This window comes from Cervus elaphus, chromosome 13, assembly GCF_910594005.1.
Source record: "Cervus elaphus chromosome 13, mCerEla1.1, whole genome shotgun sequence".
NCBI lineage: Eukaryota > Metazoa > Chordata > Mammalia > Artiodactyla > Cervidae > Cervus > Cervus elaphus.
The window spans coordinates 60,661,702-60,681,931 of NC_057827.1; the positions used below are offsets into that span (position 1 = coordinate 60,661,702).

General features: G+C 47.2%; 1 protein-coding gene across 3 annotated transcripts; it reads right to left on the reverse strand.

Annotated features, from left to right (window-relative positions):
* Positions 1–20,221, reverse strand: DDX24 (DEAD-box helicase 24). 3 transcript variants are annotated; one of them, XM_043921305.1, is made up of 9 exons: positions 20,099–20,218; positions 18,070–18,786; positions 9,780–10,310; positions 8,549–8,702; positions 7,757–8,272; positions 6,731–6,806; positions 3,367–3,555; positions 1,992–2,121; positions 1–551 (listed from the first exon to the last, which is right to left on the reverse strand). In XM_043921305.1, the coding sequence occupies exons 2-9, from the start codon at positions 18,782–18,784 to the stop codon at positions 274–276; spliced, it is 2,589 nt and encodes an 862-aa protein (XP_043777240.1). In that variant the 5' UTR covers positions 18,785–18,786; positions 20,099–20,218; the 3' UTR covers positions 1–273. The 3 variants fall into 3 exon arrangements, with proteins under 3 accessions (XP_043777240.1, XP_043777239.1, XP_043777241.1); XM_043921304.1 differs by having other exon boundaries at positions 18,070–18,789; XM_043921306.1 differs by lacking the exons at positions 1–551; positions 1,992–2,121 and adding an exon at positions 2,174–2,422 and having other exon boundaries at positions 18,070–18,789; positions 20,099–20,221.
* Positions 20,222–20,230: the final 9 nt, after the last annotated feature.

Genomic DNA, 20,230 nt, shown 5'->3' on the forward strand with positions numbered 1-20,230 from the left:
GATGGTTCTAACCATTGTTTTTAATTGAGAAAATCAAGTTACACATACAAGAAGCCTGTAAGCACTGAAATGCAGAAAAATATAAGCTGGCACACAGAATTCTTACTCTGAAACAACACAAATCTGCATGAGGCCTGCCCTGCTGTGAGGGGTGGTGTGGAAGAGAGGGAGATTTTTGGAACCACAGTGGGGTGAGATCCAAGGCGGGAAGGTTTCCATACAACCGGAGAACACAGACACGGCGCGGTCGCCAGCTGACTGACCTGGGGGCGGTTAGCCGGCACTTGTGCTCGGCTGTGGCTGCTCCTGCGGCTGCTCCTTGGGCTGCTGCTTTTTCTTCTTCTTCTTCTTCTGTTTGGAAAGGCAGCTCAGCGCGGACTCGCCCTTTCGTGGGGCAGACATGAGCACCGGCAGCTTGCCCGACTGAGTCGGATACTTGGTTTTCAGGTCATCTTTAAACAGCGGCTGTGAGAGTAAATGGCGCAGCTCCTTCTTCAGGATCTTTATCTGCTTTTGTCTCCGACGCTCTTCCTGCTCGTCAACTTTTCCTCCTTGAAACGCAATTCAAAATATATCGCATTTACTATGACTTGTAGGAGCATTTTGTTTCCCTTGATGGATAATACCTGTGATGAAAAAATGTTTTGGAACTCTTGGGGAGTCAGGGCTCCTAGGTTCTCCACAGAGGCCAGTGTTGGCTAACTTCTGACACAGTTTAGGGGAACCACTCAGGGCCACCCTGTCTTTTAAACATCAAAGGCCCTAGCAATTATCTTTATTTTACAGTTGAGGAAACTCAGGTCACTTGCCGAAGGTCACAGAGCTAGCTTTCAAACTGAGATTAGTACCCCAGTCTCCTGATCTGAACATCACTTTTCTTCCTACGACCTGCTCACCTGCTGCCAGCAATTTGGTGACTGGACAGTTACACACGCCTCAGGCAACAGTGAAACCCACCTACATAGCCCAGCTCCCGGCATGTCCCCAACAGGACTGTGACTGAACCTGCAGAGGTGGCCACGGCCAAAGAGTCTCATGCCAGCTGGTCCTCAGGAAGTGAATCCAGGGTCTTGGCACCACAGCCCAAGCCAAAGCCTGAGCTCCCAGGAGGAGCTGACTGTTATCAAGCCTCATGATTTGGCTCCTGGCTTCCATGCTGAGCAGCAAGCAGTGAGTCTGCCTCTGAATTTGTTGGCTTTGGCACCGAGGTGCCAACACCTCAGCTGAGTCACCCATCTGTGGGGTCGAAAGAGTACTGGACCTCATTCTGGTGTCAGTTCTAGATGTGGTTCTATCACCTCTTAGAGTCTGATGCTTTCCCAGAGCAAGGATCACAGACTCAGCCCTGAATCCTTAGTCTCCGGCCCAGGCTCAGAGCTCAGCCTGGTGCTGGAGCCGCTTCCCTGCAGAACCAGTTCCCAAACGAACCAACAATTCCTGCTTGGTTTACATCATGAGACTGGAGAAGATCAAATGAGATGATGACAGAAGTGCTTTGTCACCCTGGAAGACAGGTGACAATAAGTAACTTGAAACGTAGTGAGTACTTTCAGTTTACCAGGCACTGTCATAAGCACTTCAGACTCATTAACTCAAGCCATCTTCACAACCCCATGAGGCAGGTACTTTATGCCCTGGTTTTATAAATGAGGACAGCATAGGTACAACAGAGTTGAGTAATCTGACCTGGTCACATAGCTAGTTAAGAGAATAGGCAGCAAACACCTGCAGTCTGGTCTCAGAGCCTGCCCTGACCTTTACCATCTCTCCACACGAGGGATGGAACTACAGCCTCCAGACAGATGACTTGTCAAAGGCTGAGGGCTTTAGGCTCATCTGAGATTTGGGCTTCTCACAAAGGAGGAGGCAGCATCCTGCTGGTTTTGAGGGGACCCATGGTGGTGGGGGAGGCTCTAACAGACAGAAGTTGAAGGGAAAATCAAAAGCTAAAAGCTGAATGAACCCTTCCTCAAGTCCATCTGGTGCCTTACCCTTATACATTTCTTCTTCCAGCTCAATCTCAAGGGCAGCCGCTGCCTGCTCGATCCAAGAGTTGTGCAGACAAGCCTGGAAGTTCCGATACTCCGCTTTTTCAATCTGTCGAGCTAAACGGATTCGCTCCTAGGGACAAGGCAGAGAAAGTATTCATCCGACAGAGGGTTCAGGCCTCTGGGGAAAAAAGGCTCATTTAAACTGTGTTTTTAAAAAAGCTCTTTAGTGCTCAGAGAGAGGCACCTCAGCTCCCATCAAAAAGCATTTGCTTTGGTTCCTGGTTAAAGTAATCACTACTGGTGAGCGTGTACACACGAACCTCAAAGGCAGGCCTTCCAAGCCAACTTAAACAGCCCCTCTTCCTGGCAGCCCACCTTGGTCAGACGTGTTCCCCAGACACCATGGCTGACCTTCACAGCCGAGCTGAGACCTGAAAACACCCCAACAGCCGAGTTAGGGCCCAGCTCTCAGTCCACAGGGATAACACAGAACTGTCACAGGACTGCTTTCCCCCTCTGTCGTCCTCCTCCCAAAACACTTCGATTCTCCTTCTTATGCATACTGGGTTCAGACCGCAGTGACAGGAAACACCAAAAAAAAAATGTGAAAGATCTTGTGAGGTGGGGAAGGAGCCACGGGAAGCCTAGTGGCTCCTAAGCCTCTCTGCAGTCTCTACCTGTCTGTCTCATCTCCCACGTTTTCCCACACAGCGGACGTTCTGGAGCCATTCCTTGCCTTTTGCTCTCCCAATTCCTGGAATCCCATGCCTTCCTCACCTCCTCACACCTCTGCCTGCAGCAGGCTTGAAGGAAACTACATCCCCTGCCCGTGCCACTATACGCCCACCGCCCATCCGCACCTGCACCGCAACCTGCCCCACGAGCCGTGGGCTCCTACGGAAAAGAGGCCACCCCGCTTTGGCGCCTGACGCGCTACAGCCCAGAGTAAGCAGCACTCACTCAAGTCAACGTTTATTGAGTTAAGTAAAACCCCAAAGGTAGGAATTACAGGCATCTGCTTCAGGGATGTGACAGACTTTTAGTTTCTGCCTCAGCAAGACACACTGACCCCACTTCCCTACAACCATCCATCCGTCCAACACAGCCGTGCTCACTGCTCTGGCCAGTGGTGGTGGTGGGGCTGATGGTGGAAGTTGCAGGGCCACAGTAAAGGAAGGGTTCATGAAGGAAACTCCTCACTCTTTGGCCATTTGCCCTTTCCTCCCTTCTTCAAGGAACGGCGCCCTACTTTTCTTTTTTACACAAAACTATGAATTAGTTTCCAAGAGCGGTACTGCAAGAATCCCGTGGCAAAGTGAGGGAACAGCACAAGCCCTCCCCTCGTCAGCACTGGGCCTCTAGCTTTCCTTTTTACCTTGACTGCATCCATGTACTTTGTCTGCACAGGGAACAGTGGGATGTCTTCATCTTTCTTGAGGGTCTTGTAAATCTTCTTAAAGTTGATCACATCCTCAGGCCCAACCAACATCAGGCTGAGGCCTTCATTGGTGGCACGGGCAGTCCGACCACTTCGGTGGACATAAATCTCTGAGGTGCGAGGGACCTAACAAAGAAGGAACTGGGAGGTCAACACGTTGACTGTCCCCAAACACCGCTCATCCCCTCAAGGCCAACAACCCAAAGCGGGACCCTCCTCCCTCCCAGCCAGGCAGCTAGAAACCTTGCCAGCCCTGTGGAGAGATTAAGCCCTTCTCCCTAAGGCCCACATCCAAACTGTCCCCAGGTTTAGCCCGTTCACTGTGCAGGCTCTGCCCCCTGCCCTGGTTCAGGTTCTCATGACCACTCCAATAAAAAGTAGGAAAAGTGGGTATGTCATCCACAGCTAACGTGGCATGGAGCTGACGATCCCTCTTTCCCCCACGCCGTGGCACACACCACTAATCAAGAACAGTCTTCTCCACTGAGCCCAGGTAATGCTCAGTGTCTTTCCCAAAGCATTGCTCTAAGCAGACCTAGTAGATGGTGGAGTAGAAGGATGTGTACTCATCTTCTCCTGCGAGAACTCCAAAACTGCAACTAACCACTAAAAAACCACCAACAGGAGAATGCTGGATCCCAATGAAAAAAGATACCCCACATCCAAGGGCAAAGGAGAAGCCCCAAAAAAATGGTAGAAGGGGCAAAACTATGTTTAGAATCAAATCCCATGCCCGCCAAAGATGCTGAGAGGGCTCAAACAAAACCGTGTGCACACCAGGACCCAGACCCACAGAGACTGAGCCAGACCTGCCTTTGAGGATTTGAGTGTCTCCTGCAGAGGCACGGGTCAGCAGTGGTCTGCCACGGGCACAGGGGCTCTGGCTGCAGCAGACCTGGGAGGTGCGGCGTGTGGCCTAAGTCCTCTTGGAGGAGGTCACCATTAGCCCTACCATAGAGCCACCGAGCAGATGACCCGCAGACTGGAGAACAATTACACCAAAGAAGTTCTCGCACTGTTGCAAAAGTTTTAGGGCCCACAACAGATTTCCCAACCTGGGGATCTGGCAAAAGGACTGAAAACCCCGAGGGAATTTGACTTTGAAGGTCAGTGGGATTTGATTACAGAACTTCCACAGGACTGGGGAAACACACTCTCAGAGGGCACAAACAAAACCTTGTGTGCACCAGGACCCAGAAGAAAGGAGAAGCGACCCCACAAGAGACTGAGCCAGACTTGCCTGTGAGTGTCCAGGAGCCTCGGGTGGAGGCGTGGGTCAGCAGTGGCCTGCCGTGGGGTCAGGGGCACTGACTGCAACAGTCCTGGGAGCCGCAGCATGCTGGCATAAGTCCTTTTGAAGGAGGTCTCCATTACCCCTACCATATTTGGCCTCAGGCCAAACCACGTGGAGAGAACACAGCCCCACCCATCAACAGAAAATTGGATTAAAGATTTCCTGAGCATGGCCCTACCCTTCAGAGCAAGACCCAGATTACCCATAGCCAGTCCCTCCCATCAGGAAGCTCCCACAAGCCTTTTATCCTTATCCATCAGAGGGAAGAGAATGAAAACCACAATCACAGAAAAACTAACCAAACTGATCACATGGATCAAAGCCTTGTGTAACTCAATGAAACTATGAGCTATGCCCTGTAGGGCCACCTAAGACAGATGGGTCATGGTGGAGAGTTCTGACAAAACATGATCCACTGGAGAATGGAATGGCAAACCACTTAAGTATTCTTGCCTTAAGAATCCCATTAACAGTATGAAAAGGCAAAAAGATATGACACTGAAAGATGAACCCCCCAGGTTGGTTAAGTGCCTAATATGCTAATGGGGAAGAGTGGAGAAATAGCTCCAGAAACAAGGAAGATGCTGAGATGAAGCGAAAACACCACCCAGGTGTGGATGTGACTGGTGATGGAAGTAAAGTCTGATGCTGTAAAGAACAACATTACATAGGAATGTGGAATGTTAGGCCCACGCATCAAGGCAAATGGAAGTGGTCAAACAGAAGATGGCAAGAGTGAACGTCGACATTTTAGGAATCAGTGAACTAAAATGGACCAGAACTAGCAAATTTAATTTAGTGCTCTAAGCACCGTGACCCATGGTTCATGATGGTGCCAGAAGTGATGCATCCTTCACTTCCTCTTTCAGCACACACACCCTCTTCTCACTGCCCAGCAACAGCCCACTACCACACATTCTCCTCTTTCCTTCCCTACCTCTACATGTCTGAATCTTCTCCATCCCTGAATGCCAAGCATCTTTTAGTGAGCACTTTCCAACCTAACCTCCCACACCAGAAGTTATCTCTTTGTCCAACTTTATTTTGCCACTTTCCAGTATCTTCTGCCTTATATTATGGCTGCAGGCATCTCACCTCCTCTAGTGGATTTGATATTTCTTAGGGGCTAGGAACTGTATTTTGTTCATCTGGATATTTCCCACAGACTGACCCAGACTCTTTCCAAAAAGAGGAAGAATAAAGATTTGCTCAACTGAACTGGCACCCTCAAAGACTGTTAAAAGCATGAAAGATTTAAAGGGAAAAAAAAGAAAGCAAGAAGGATTTAAAAGAAGAAATGATTACACCAGTTACTGAGTACTTACACTGTGCTAGGTGATCCATCAGCATTAGTTCATTTAATCAGAATAACCCCATGGAGTAGGTAGCAGCATCCCCACTCCCAGTTTACAATGACATTGAAACCAAAGAAACTCAGTAACATGCCAAAAGCTAACCCACTAAGAAGCAGCCAATCAGCATTCAGATGCTGGAAGTGAGGTTCTAGAGCCCATGATCCTAACCACCATTCTCTGCTAATTTTTCCTGGGTTCACTCACTAACATTAACATCCACATCAACAGCAGCTAACATTTAGGAATTGCCACCTGGCTTTCTAAACTCCTCACACATAATAACCTATTTCACCTTGCAGGACTTAACCACCACACTCTTTTCTCTATAGCAGGGTAATCATTTTACATGCTAAACTTTACTATGCCCATTTCACGGAAGAAACTTAGACTCTAACCTGCCAGTATTACGTAGCCTGCCCAAATCAAAAAGAGAGGGGCTATTTGACATCAAACAATGTAAGGACGTTTTGGAGAATAAATCTCACCATAGTTAAGTGGAAGCAGCTAGTTGGTCACTAGACGCCAGTGGTATTCTCTGTTGCATGAAGCCTTGGGACCAACAATTCTCCTCCTTGCTCTGTCCCTCAACCTTTGCTTTAAAAATTCTCTGCTCAATGCTGGAAGGTGCCCACAAGTTCCCTGATGTCCCTACCTGGTAATGGATGACATGCTGGACTTTTGGAATATCCAGGCCCCGAGCCGCCACATCTGTCGCCAGGAGCACACAACTGTGATAGAGAGAGAAAGCTTAGTAATAACTAACAGCTATCATTAATCAACTCCTTACCACAATCGAGTACTCTAAACACTACAACCCTTACTAACATTCTACAAGATGACACTATTATGTACATATCTCCTTTTGAGAGATGAAGAAACTGAGGCTCAGAGATACTAACCTCCCAAGACACATACATGGCTATGTGACTGTGGAGCCAGGATTCAAACCTGGGTTTCACTGGCCACAATCAATAAAGCCACACTCTGCAATAACACAGACCAATTTAAGTGAATTAAATAGGGTCATACTCTAGGTCAGTGACCTCATCTCCTATCACCCTCCCACTTAATTCCCTCTGTCAAACAGGTAGACATCCTTGCTTTTGCTCAAACATGCCAGATCTGCTCTTGCCTCCATGTCTTTGCTTAGTGCACTTCAGGCCAGAAAGGTTTTCCTCAGATAGTCACATTTCCTTCCTTTCTTCCACGCTCTGCTGCCATCTCACCTTATGAGAAAAGCCTCCCAGACCACACACCCACAGTCTGCACAACTCCCTATATAACTCTACTTCTTAGCACCTAGCACCACTTGACAAACTATATACTTACTTTTCCCTCCACATGGACGTAAACTCCCTAAGAGCAGGGACTTTGCATTACTCACTATTCTATTACCAGGCCCTAGAACAGCAGCAGGTTCAAAACAAGCACTCAATAATATGTACTGGATGATGTTTCTTAATGTATGCGGAGTTTGAGAAGAGTCAAAAGCACCTGAGGTATGTCGTAAAAATAAATGTACTAGATGAGAGCGAACCTGCCTCATGCTGTGCAGAATTAAAAGAAAAAAGGGTGGGGCGACTACCTTCTACTAATAAGGCTCCCGTGAGAGAAGGTAGCTTCCCGCCCTCCTGGCAACCTGGACCCAATGGCCAGTCTGTGGACAGGCCTGACTTACTCCTCCAGATGGGCAAACTGCTCCAGGTTTCTGAGCCTCTGCTTCTGGTGCATGCAGGCATGCAGGGTCAGCGGCATGATGTCCAGGACTTTGAGGAGCCCGGAGAGGCGCTTGATGCAGGAGATGCTGTTGGCAAACACTAAGGTGCGGCCCGGATGCTGCATCAGGAAGTAGTACAGGTACAAGTCTTTCTCATCAGTCTCACAGTGGATCTTGGTCTCTGTCAGCGTCTCTACCGTGGCCTCCTTTCTTGTGAGGTCAATGACCTTGGGCTTGCCCCTCATGCCAATCTTCTGCATGAGGAGGTCAAGTTTGGCAGTTTTGTCGATTTTCTTAGCATGCTTCTTGTGAAGGATGCGGGCAGGAGCTTGATGTACCAGGGTCAGTGTGGCGGAAAAAACAAGGGTCTGCCTCTTTGGGCTGTACTGGGAATCACTGAGCACCTCCAGCAGCTGTGAGAGCTCAGCAAAGTGGCCTTTCTCAACCATCCGGTCAGCCTCATCGATCACCAGGCACCTACGGATCCAGACAGACCTGTGATCACTCGGTTAGGAGCACGGAAGGAGTCACCACAGCATACGCTACCAGGGCCCCCCACCCCCCAAGACAAACACCACTTTCACCACCTCCACCAGGGCCCTCAACTCCCCTCCCTCACACGTGCCTGGTTTCCTCAAGGCCAAGTCTGGCTAGTACTGCACAACGGCACCTTGTGACAGGGAGGAGGCGCTGTGCCAGGCCACCTCAGGCCCACTGCAGAACGGGGGTGGCGGACAGGGAGGGAACTCTCACCTGAGCTGCCGGAGGTTGCTCAAATGAGGGTGCTTTTCTTTAACTAGCTCCCACAGCCGGCCTGGAGTGGCGATGACAATCTCAGGCTGGCGGTTCAGCATCCTCTGCTGTTTCTGCGTGGACATTCCACCAACCAGAATAGCGGTTTTAATGCCTATGGTTCACACAACACGAGGGACAGTGTTAGTCTGATCGCTTATTTCTTCCACCGTGGACACAGGTGCCCCCAGATTAGCAAAGGCTGCCAGTCAGTGGCACAGCTCCCTTCTCCAGGGGAGTGCTAAGAGGTGGCCAGGCCTGCTGATGCCGTTACTGCAGGGCTTACCCGGTCTGCTATGATCTAGGCCCAGCCTACTTCCCCAACCTCAGTTTTTTCTACTCTTTCCCCTCACCCACAACCGTATGGCTGGATTTGAACCCAGGCATGGTGACGTCCGAGGTTCTGGAGAAACAGACCAGTGGCACACTGCAGCGCTGGGAAAGATGGAACCAGCAGCTGTGACACTTCTCCCGGGGAATTCCTGCCCGTTTCCCTCAATCCGGATCCATCTGAATCTCCTCTAATGCTAGTGTTCTCTTCTCCTCTCTACAGGAGGACTTCTCAAGGTATCCAGTGTGGGAGGAACAAAAAGGGTCATGCAGGCAAAGTGCTTAGTCAAGTGCCTCATATACACAGTAACAGCTCGGTAAAGAACCGTTCCTTTTACTCTAAAATGGAAGCCCCCACTATGCAGCCTTTCCCAAGGAATTCCCTGGGAAAATTAAGTGCTAATGCCCTAAGGCAGAAGTCAGCACACTTTCTGAACAGTCAACAGCTGTAGCCCTGCATGTGGGCTAAACGGTCTCTGTCCCACCCACCACCTCTATTCCACTCTTCCTGGTGGTGCAAACGTGGCCACAGACAATGTGTAAATACGTAGGTGAGGCAGCACTTTATGTACCAGAAAAAAAATAAACAAACCACCCCCCAAACAGCGGTTTGCCAAACCCTGTCCCACGTATCCACTGTATTCAGTGAGGTAACTAATTGCTTATGCAGCCAGAACAGCGTTAGCTATGTGCTATCCTTGGGAGAATTAAGAATGTGTCACTCAAACAGTTTTCTGTCGGGCTTAATTCTCTGGCAAATCAAATTCCCTCTAGAGGGCAAGAGGCATGGCTCATTCACCTCTGCCACCCCCGCAACTGGGATCCTTTCATGAAACATTTATTCAATGGAATTAAACCTCACTTGTAAACTTGGCCACAGCATCGACGTGTTGTTTGACCTGAACGGCGAGCTCTCGAGTGGGAGTCAGAACCAGTCCAAGCAGAGGACGCTTCGGCGGTGCAGTGCTGCCACCCAATTCTGTTTTTAACTTTCCAGTCTGCTCTTCATCGTGCTTTTCCACCTGGTTTTCTTCCTGTTCGGGGATGGGCTTCTCCCTGATCAGGGAAGAAGGTCCTTCACCAGCGTCAACATCATCGTCACAGGAGAGCAGCCCCTGTTCTGAGGGGGCAGCTCCAGTCTTGGTTCCTGCCTGGCTGGGTGGTGTTCCAGCCTTTGCTCCAACCTCACTGGAAAGTGCTTCACCCTCAATTCCAATCTCATCAGGCAAAGCTCCAGCCCTGCCTGGTGATCGATTCTCAGCTCCAGGCTCATTACCGGTCTCCCCAGGTGGCACTCCTGTGCTACTTAGAGCTGGGGCAGGCTTCTTCTTCACCTGCCACTGCAGCACTGTGTGAATCATTGGAATGGCAAAGGCAAGAGTTTTCCCACTCCCTGAAAAGCAGAACAAAAAACAAACAAAAACAGTGTGAATCAACAGGTACATACTCTTGCCTGAGGTTCTATTCTTTACTCGGAATAAGGGACCTGAAATAGCCAAGTGCCACCCTGACCAATGCAAAGCTCCTTCCACCCCACACAGGTATCCCAACCACACTGCAACCAGAGGACAGCCGTGCAATTAGGAACCTGAGGGCGAGTCTGACAGACAGCACTCAGAGCTGAGGTCAACAGTAACTAAAGACAAGTGTCCAAACAATGAAACCTGAAGAGACAGGCGAGTTGTGGGTACGTGTGTTTTGTTGCTGTTGTGGAGGAACGTAAAATTGAAGGGTAAAAAATGGAAATCTGTGTAATACGTTCCCCAAATGTTTCTTTGGTGAGGAAGGAGGTAGTGAAAGAAAGTTTTCTTAGTTTTCAAGGAAACTTTAAAGCTTTCGTCTCTGCTTGAACATTTTCAAACTAGCCTCTGAGCATATATGGAGCCCATCTATGTGGTCAAAAAACAAAATGAGACAAAATACCTCAGGCTGAGAATTTAAAGTGGTTCCAAAACTATAATGCCCCAAGCAGAAGCAAATAAGTGATCTCTATATGAAGGTTTTATCCCAGGCATCAAAAAACTCACAGATTTTTCAGAGTAAAACGAGCTGAGTTCTTGCTTATAGTACCTTGTTCCTTAGAGCTGCTCATTTTCTGAGATGATTTCTATCATACATTTCAGGCAGAAAAATGCCAATTCTACCACACACTCCTTCAGAAAACTGAAGAGAGTACTTCAAGTCACTCTGAGCCCAGTATCACTCTTGATTTCAAAACCAAAGACATTACAAAAAAACTACAAATATCCCATTAATAGAAATTTAAAATTATCAACAAAATTTTAGCAAATCAAATCCAACAAGGTATAAACGGAATAATACACTGCAACTAAATTCAGTTTATCATCAACAAATTGAAAATGAAAAAAGTATGCATCCCATATATGCAGAAAAGGCATTTAAAAAAAATACCACCACCATTCCTGATAAGAATCTTTCTGCAAACTAGTAACAGACAAGAATTTTCTCAACCTGATAGAAGCTAAATATAATAAACCTACTAACATCATATTTAATGATGAAACACTGAACATTTTCCCCCAAATCAGGGACAAAGCAATGGAGTTTTAGCCAGTGTGATAAGAAAAAAGTAAACAAAAGGCATCCAGACCAGATGACATAATCACCTTTGTAGAAAATCCTATGTAATCTTCAGGAAGCCAGTTAATCGTACCAAGTTGCAGGATACAAGATCAACATAAACAAACGCATACTTCTATTTATTAGCAACAGAAATAGGAAATTTTAAATTACTATCTACGAAAGCATCAAAACTATGAAACAGTTAAGGATAAAGCTAGTAGAAGTATATACACTGAAAACTACAAACACCAGTAAGAAAAAGCAAAGACCTAAAAAAATGGAGAGTTATACCGCATTCATGGACTGGAAGACTCTAGCCTGTCTAGATGTCACATTCTCAGTTGGCTCTATAACCAATGCAATCCTAATCAGAATACTAGCTGGCTTTTTTGAAGAAACTGAAAAGCTGACTTTAAAACTCATACTGAAATGCAAAGGGCCTCAGTTCAGTTCAGTCGCTCAGTCGTGTCTGACTCTTTGCGACTCCACGGACTGCAGCACGACAGGCTTCCCTGTCCACCACCAACTCCGGGAGCCTACTCAAACTCATGTCCATTGAGTCAGTGATGCCATCCAACCATCTCATCCTCTGTCATCCCCTTCTCTTCCTGCCTTCAGTCTTTCCCAGCATCAGGGTCTTTTCCACTGAGTCAGTTCTTCACATCAGGTGGCCAAAGTATTGAAGCTTCAGCTTCAGCATTAGTCTTTCCAATGAATATTCAGGACTGATTTCCTTGAGGATTCACTGGTTTGATCTCCTTGCAGTCCAAGGGACTCTCAAGAGTCTTCTGCAACACCACAGCTCAAAAGCATCAATTCTTTGGCGCTCAGCTTTCTTTATAGTTCAACTCTCACATCCATACATGACTACTGGAAAAACCATAGCTTTGACTAGACGGACCTTTGTTGGCAAAGTAATGTCTCTGCTTTTTAATATGCTGTCCAGGTTGGTCATAGTTTCCTTCTAAGGAGCAAGCACCGCTTAATTTCATGGCTGCAGTCACCAGAATAGCCAAAACAACGTTTAAAAAGAACAGAGTTGGAGGACTTACACTACCTGACTGTAAGACTTACACTAAAGCTACACTAGCCAACACCGTGAGGTGCTGGGAAAACAGTAAAGATGGACAAATGGGCCAATGGAAAAGAGAAGACTCCAAAAACAAACCCACACCTATATCGTCACTGATTTTCAAAAAAGATGTGAAGGCAATTTAGTGGGGAAAGAGTAGTTTTTCAACAAAGAATGCTGGAGTAATTAGATATCCATATGCAAAACAAAACCAAATCTTTGATCCATATTTCTCACCACAAAAGTTAACCCAGGAAGGATCAGACCGAAACACAGAACCTAAAACTAAACTAATAACACCACCACAAGAAAATGTAGGAGAAAATCTTTGTGATCTTGTGTTAGGCAAAGGATTCTCGGGAAAGCAGATCTGTAAAAGATCATTTAAACTTCACCAAAATAATAACTCCTGCTCTTCAGAAGGGAACTAGAAGATAAAGCACAAACTGGGGGAGAAAAATGTACATCATCTATCTGATAAAGGAGGTGTATCTAGAATATATAATGAATTCAGTAATAAAACCACAACCCAATTAAAACAGGGCAAAAGAACTAAACAGGTGTCACCAAAGATGATGACATGGATGACAATTAAGCACTCGACAAGATGCTGCTTAACTAGTCACTTCGGAAATACCAACTAAAGCCACAAGGAAACATTAGAAATTTTTAAATCTAAACTAAATTAAAGACTGACCACTCTAAGGACTGGCAAGGTCACAGACCAATTCAAACTCATAAGTTGGTGATTATGTAAAATGGTACAATCACTTTGGAAAATTCCTAAAAAGTTACATTTACCCTGAGACCTAGCCATTCCACATCTAGGTATTCAGCCAACGAAACAAAGCATACAGTTACACAAAGACTGATGCGCCAATACTTATGGTAGTTTTACTTGTAAATGCCAAAAACCAGAAAGACCAGAACCACCCATCAACACAGATAAACAAACTGCACTATATCCATTCAGAGGAATGCCACTTATCAATAGAAAGAAATGAACCACTGGTATTTGCAATAACATGGTTGAATTGCAAAGTATGCCAAGTTAAAGCACAGAGATTCTCCCTCCCCAAAATACGTATTTGTAGGATCCATTTTAAAATTCTGGAAAATGCAAACTAATCTATAGTGACAAAAAGACTATTAGAAGTTATCTGGCGATGTGACAAGGAGGCGACCAGGGAAGGCGGGATTATTAAGGGGCCTAAGTCTGTCTCTGAGACTTCGACCTGTGGATCCACAGCACTTGAGAGAAACAGCCTGAGGATCTGCGGTATAAACCCAAACGCCAGTCTCTAGCCACAGTGGCTCACACCCGGCCTCTGCCTCCCAGGCCTCTCTGCACACACCCAAGTCCTGCAGCAGAGCTGAACAGCACACAGATCTGGTCCAGAATCCAAGCTACCGCTTTCAGTAGGGCAGTTTTAGGGACACTGTCTATCCTCAGTGAGGCTGTTTTCTCTTCAGTAACGTGGGAATAATAATGGCATCTATCTCAGAGTGGCTGTGAGAACTTTCATCAGTATAACGCATGTAACACACTGTGTGATGTATTTTAAAGAAATGTTTTAACGCTATTACCTCCATTCCCCCTTCCTGGGGCTTCCTCCCTCTTCCATCTTTCTGACTTTTACACAGGACCTCACCTCAAGTTTCCTGACCACTCTTCCAGAAATCTAAGGCGCAAAGTGTCTAGATGGTCTAGTTCTGAAACAGAGCAGGACCCAACAGTCCTTCCCCACCATATCCTCTGCCTGCTTTTTGTCTGTGGAAAAACTTTAGCCAAACAATAAGTTTAATGAGAGAAGTGAGAAAATGCAGAAAAAAAGGAAAGCAGTCCAACAAGACTAAATAATAACAGTTTAGTCAATAAACATAGTTAAGGACCTTTAGTTCCTTCTCAAGGGCTACAGATAATGTTCTGAGCCACATGCTGTGAGCTGTGTATCTTGTAGATACAGAAACTCCCACTCCATGAAAGAAGTTAACTGCATGATGACCAGACTGTAGCCATGACATTGTTATTTAGTCACTAAGTGACCTACTTTTGTGACCCCTTGAACTGCAGCCCCCCAGGCTCCTCAGTCCATGGGATTTCCCAGGCAAAAATATTGGAAGTAGATGGCCATTTCTTTTCCAGGGGATCTTCCCAAACTAGGAATCAAACCTGCATCTCCTCCATTGGCAGATGGATTCTTTACACACTGAGCCACCAGGAAGTCCATAAGCTGCCACATTTCTGAGAACTGGCCTCAAGAAAACGGAAACAGACAGACCTGGGAGCTGAAATTCAGTCATTCAGTCAGTTCAGTTCAGTTCAGTTCAGTTGCTCAGTTGTGTCCGACTCCTTGAGACCCCATGAATCGCAGCATGCCAGGCCTCCCTGTCCATCACCAACTCCCAGAGTTTACTCAAACTCCTGTGGAAATAACTGTACTTAGTCAAAATGAAGCTGGTCAGACTACCAACGACCAAGTTCAAGATGTCTGTCAGAGCTGACTGTGCTGTGTCTGCATGAAGTCCCCTCCCTCTGTCTATAAAAGTTCTTGCCCACTGGTTGTCATGGGGTGGCAGGGGGAGAGCCAGCCTTTGGACAGGAGTCTTCCCCCGCTTCCCATTGCTGGTATCCAAAATAAAGCAAACTTTCCTTTCCACGAACCTGGCCTCTTCACTGGCTTTTGAGGAGCGAGCAGCCACCCCACTTTGGTTACAGTTCTATGCCATAAAATATAGTAGCCACTAGACACATACAATTGCACTCATCTCACACGCTAGTAAAGTAATGCTCAAAATTCTCCAAGCCAGGCTTCAGCAATACGTGAACCGTGAACTTCCAGATGTTCAAGCTGGTTTTAGAAAAGGCAGAGGAACCAGAGATCAAATTGCCCACATCCGCTGGATCATCGAAAAAGCAAGAGAGTTCCAGAAAAACATCTATTTCCGTTTTATTGACTATGCCAAAGCCTTTGACTGCGTGGATCACAATAAACTGTGGAAAATTCTGAAAGAGATGGGCATATCAGACCACCTGACCTGCCTCTTGAGAAACCTATATGCAGGTCAGGAAGCAAGAGTTAGAACTGGACATGGAACAACAGACTGGTTCCAAATAGGAAAAGGAGTACGTCAAGGCTGTATATTGTCACCCTGCTTATTTAACTTATATGCAGAGTGCATCATGAGAAATGCTGGGTTGGAAGAAGCACAAGCTGGAATCAAGATTGCCGGGAGAAATATCAATAACCTCAGATATGCAGACGACACCACCCTTATGGCAGAAGTGAAGAGGAACTAAAAAGCCTCTTGATGAAAGTGAAAGAGGAAGGTGAAAAAGTTGGCTTAAAGCTCAACATTCAGAAAACTAAGATCATGGCATCTGATCCCATCACTTCATGGGAAATAGATGGGGAGACAGTGGAAACAGTGTCTGACTTTATTTTTTGGGGCTCCAAAATCACTGCAGATGGTGACTGCAGCCATGAAATTAAAAGACGCTTACTCCTTGGAAGGAAAGTTATGACCAACCTAGATAACATATTAAAAAGCAGAAACATTACTTTGCCAACAAAGTCTGAGTAGTCAAGGCTATGGTTTTTCCAGAGGTCATGTATGGATGTGAGAGTTGGACTGTGAAGAAAGCTGAGTGCCGAAAAATCGATGCTTTTTAACTGTGGTGTTGGAGAAGACTCTTGAGAGTCCCTTGGACTGCAAGGAGATCCAACCAGTCCATCCTAAAGGTGATCAGTCCTGGGTGTTCATTGGAAGGACTGATGCTGAAGCTGAAACTCCAATACTTTGGCCACCTGATGCGAAGAGTTGACTCATAGGAAAAGACCCTGATGCTGGGAGGGATTGGGGGCAGGAGGAGAAGGAGACGACAGAGGATGAGATGGCTGGCTGGCATCACCGATTCAATGGACATGAGTTTGAGTAAACTCCGGGAGTTGGTGATGGACAGGGAGGCCTGGCGTGCTGCAGTTCATGGGGTTGCAAAGAGTTGGACATGACTGAGCGACTGAACTGAGCCACATACAGCTATCAAGCACTTAAAATGAGACTGCTCTAAACTGAGATGGGTGGCAAGTTCAAACTCCACATCAGATTTTGAAAATAGTATAAAAATTAGAATGTAAAATATCTAATTAATAACTTTACATTAATTAATACTGAAATGTTATGTAATGGTTAAATATATTGTTAAATTTAATCTTCACTTTTTTAAAAAACTTTTTTTAATATGGCTCCCAGGGAATTTTAAATTACACATGTGGCTTGCATAACATATGTATTTCTAATGGTTACTGTTGGTCAAGTTGGACTAACAGTTTCAGGTCTGTTTGCTCCTTACCCCCATCAGCAGTTTAGTCTCCCAGCGTGTCAACCTATCATTGCTTCACAAAGCCGTAGATTGCCCAGGGTATGAGGGATCTTTAAACAGTGCCTAGTTCCAACAGTCACCTCCTGCCCAAATTTGCCTACAAATCTACCCAATGGTTATCACACACTCAAAACCTTCCAATGCCAATAAACCCACCAACTCCCAATGCAGTCCTTTTTATCTGTAGACAACTCTTGAGAATTAGACACTTCTTTATGCTAATGAAGATCTACCTCTCCAGAGGGCTGATCTTGGTCCCACGTTACCCCTGAGTCATGCAGAAAAGGTTCAAGAATTGAAAAAAACTACCATTTACAGATCACTTGGGCTTCCCTGGTGGCTCAGCTGGTAAAGAACCCGCCTACAATGAGGGAGACCTGGGTTCGATCCCTGGGTTGGAAAGATCCCATGGAGAAGGGAAAGGCTACTCACTCCAGTATTACGGCCTGGAGAATTCCATGGACTGTATATAGTCCATGGGGTCGCAAAGAGTAGGACACGACTGAGTGACTTTCACAGATTACTTACAGTGTACTGTGTAAATTTTAGTTTACTATTGTTTTTTGTTAGCAGTTTACTATTACGTAAATGTATAAATTTAGTAAGCATTTACACAACGCACATAGCAAAAAGGGCTTCCCTTGTGGCTCAGTGGTAAAGAATTCACCTGCAATATAGGAGATCCAGGTTCAATCCCTGGGTTGGGAAGATTCCCTGGAAAAGGGAAGGGCTACGTGCTCTAGTATTCTTGTCTGAAGAATCCCATGGACAGAGGAGCCTGGAGGGCTACAGTCCATGAGGTTGCAAAGAGTCGGACAGAACTGAACGACTAAGTACAGCACACAGCAAAAGATGTAGGTACTGAATTTACCTATCTCCATTTGATAATACAGTCTACAGGGCTGAGAGAAATAAAGTGACCTGCACAGGGCACCAATCAGGAAGTGACCTATTTCAAAACAAAGAGCTAGCTGACTTCTTAAAGTCTTCATGCAACAGTGCTTTTGTGGTCATGCTCCCAACATTCCCCAGGCTCCCAACCATCCAGCCTATTAGTGGCCACAAGCTCAGTCCCGCAGCAATCTCGCCCTGGCCAGATAAGAATGCCCTCACCTGTCTCAGCAGCCCCAAGGATGTCCAGTTTGTCACGAATGGCGGGTGCCAAGGTCAGCGCTTGGATTGGTGTGGGGGCAGAGAAGCCTAGAAAGCTGAGGGCTCGGAGAACCGGCTTGGGTACAAACAGATCCTTCCAAGCCGATACATCTGCTTTGTGATCATGTGTTTCAGGCATCCACGTCTTCGCTTTTTTGGGCACCTTTGGAGAAGTACCCTGGGAAAGCGCTGACTTTTTTTTCCCTTTCTTTTTCTTCTTTTTTGGTACAGTCTGGACCGGGCTTTTTGATGCCATCTCCCCTACCTCTGGATCAGGACAAACTGTGCCCTCTCCCTGGGGCACTGGCTCAGTATCTTTGACCTCAAACGCTTTCTGGGCACTAGTTTCTTCAGCTTCCACATCTTTACTCTTCTTCAACTTCATCTTTTTCTTTGAGGAGCTAGGCTCTCCTTCCTCCTCTCCTTCTGAAACAGCCTGTGCCTTTCTCTTCTTCGGCTCTTCCTTCAAGAAGAGGCTGGAGGAACTCTTGGCAGGGGAGACCAACCGATAATCTGTCAGTTCCTCAAAGCACACCAAGTCATCCATCTGTCCGTCCGCAAACATATTTGGGTCTATCTTCACCTCCTTCCATTGTCCCACAACTTTGATCCCCTTCTTCTGAAATCTGCCAGAGTTTGTTGGCTTCGGGCTTGATTTTTTCTCTTTCAACTTCATGGCTGCTGAAAAGGAAAGAAATGTTCCATTAGATTGGCAACTGAGAAGCAAAGGATTCTGAGGCAACAAATATTTCCTAAGCAGCTATCAGGTCTTACAAAAAAGTAAGGACACAAAGATGGCTCTAACGCCGATGCTGCCAGCTGGAGAAGATCACAGAAGGGAAGAAATGTACCCAAGAGCATGCAGCTAGGCCTACAACAGAGAGGACACAGGAGGTGTGGCAAAGACAGACGAGCTAAATATAGTTTGGATTTCAGACCCAATACCTACTGCCTGGGTGCCCTTGGCAGGTCCTGCTCAATCCTCTCTGAACCTCAGAGTTCTCATATTTTAAAAAGGTGGGAGGGATTTACCTGCTAAATCACAAAATGTTCTATGCAACAAGTAAACACCTAAAGCGTGGAGGGTGAAGCCTACCACACTCAAGCCATTCTGAAGCCAGAATAAGAATCCAGGAGGGGGTCGCTGGAGGATGCGTGAGAGGGTCGGCTCTACTGAAACCACAAAGCTTTCTTCCCTCTCAAATCTTACCCCAAGAGCTCAAATGCCTGCGTCATCACTCTGGCTGTTGCCAAGTGACTTAAAACCCAACCAGCTTTAATCATTACATTTTAAGTAATTTAAAAATCATTGATGCACAACTCGTTTGACTGGAACGTGATCCACGTTCTCCCTTTTTCAGAAAGGCAGAGAAAAATCATAGCTTCCGTGGAAAACAAAGCGAGACCCCTAGGTTCAAATCTTGACGCGCCACTGGTCAGCTTTGGGTCTGGGGTGGCCGTTATTAATCACCACGAGCCTCAGTTCCTCGTCTGGAAAATGGGGATGATGAGGGGCTGCGGCTCCTTGGACTGGCACGCAAAGACGAAAAGGTGACGCACGTTCAGAACCACTTAGCATCGCGCCCGGTGGACAAAGCACGCCAGCGCGCAGCGAAGGTCCACCCCCGCCCCGCATCCGCGACGCCGCGGTCACAGACACCTCTCACCAACTGGGAGGAGGCGTGAGGGGCAGGCACTAGCGGGGCGAGAACGCGGAGTGTGACTCGTGGAGTAAGCGGCGGGGTCCCTCCTTCTGGAGCCTAGCCCGGCGCCGGCGCCTCGTCTCAGGCTCGAACAGGCGCACCAAGCGGAGAAGCCGAACCAGCCGAGCCCTGACGTCGGCTCGGCTGGTTCCGAGGCCCTAGAAGAGGCCCCCAGGGCAGGGTCGGCCAGGGCACTTGACAAGGCCGGCGGCCACCCGTCTCTGGTCGCGAGAACCCGAGGGCCTGGAGGAGCCCGCCCCCAGGCCCGCTCCGGCCCCGGCACTCACCGTGAGGCTACCCTGCCGCGGCCCCCTCAGACGCCCACCAAACGCCTCCAAACACGCAGCACCGGCGTGCCGCGGCAGCGTCCGCCGCAGTTCCGGGGCGGGGCTTGCACGCAGGCCCGCGTGCGCGCAGCG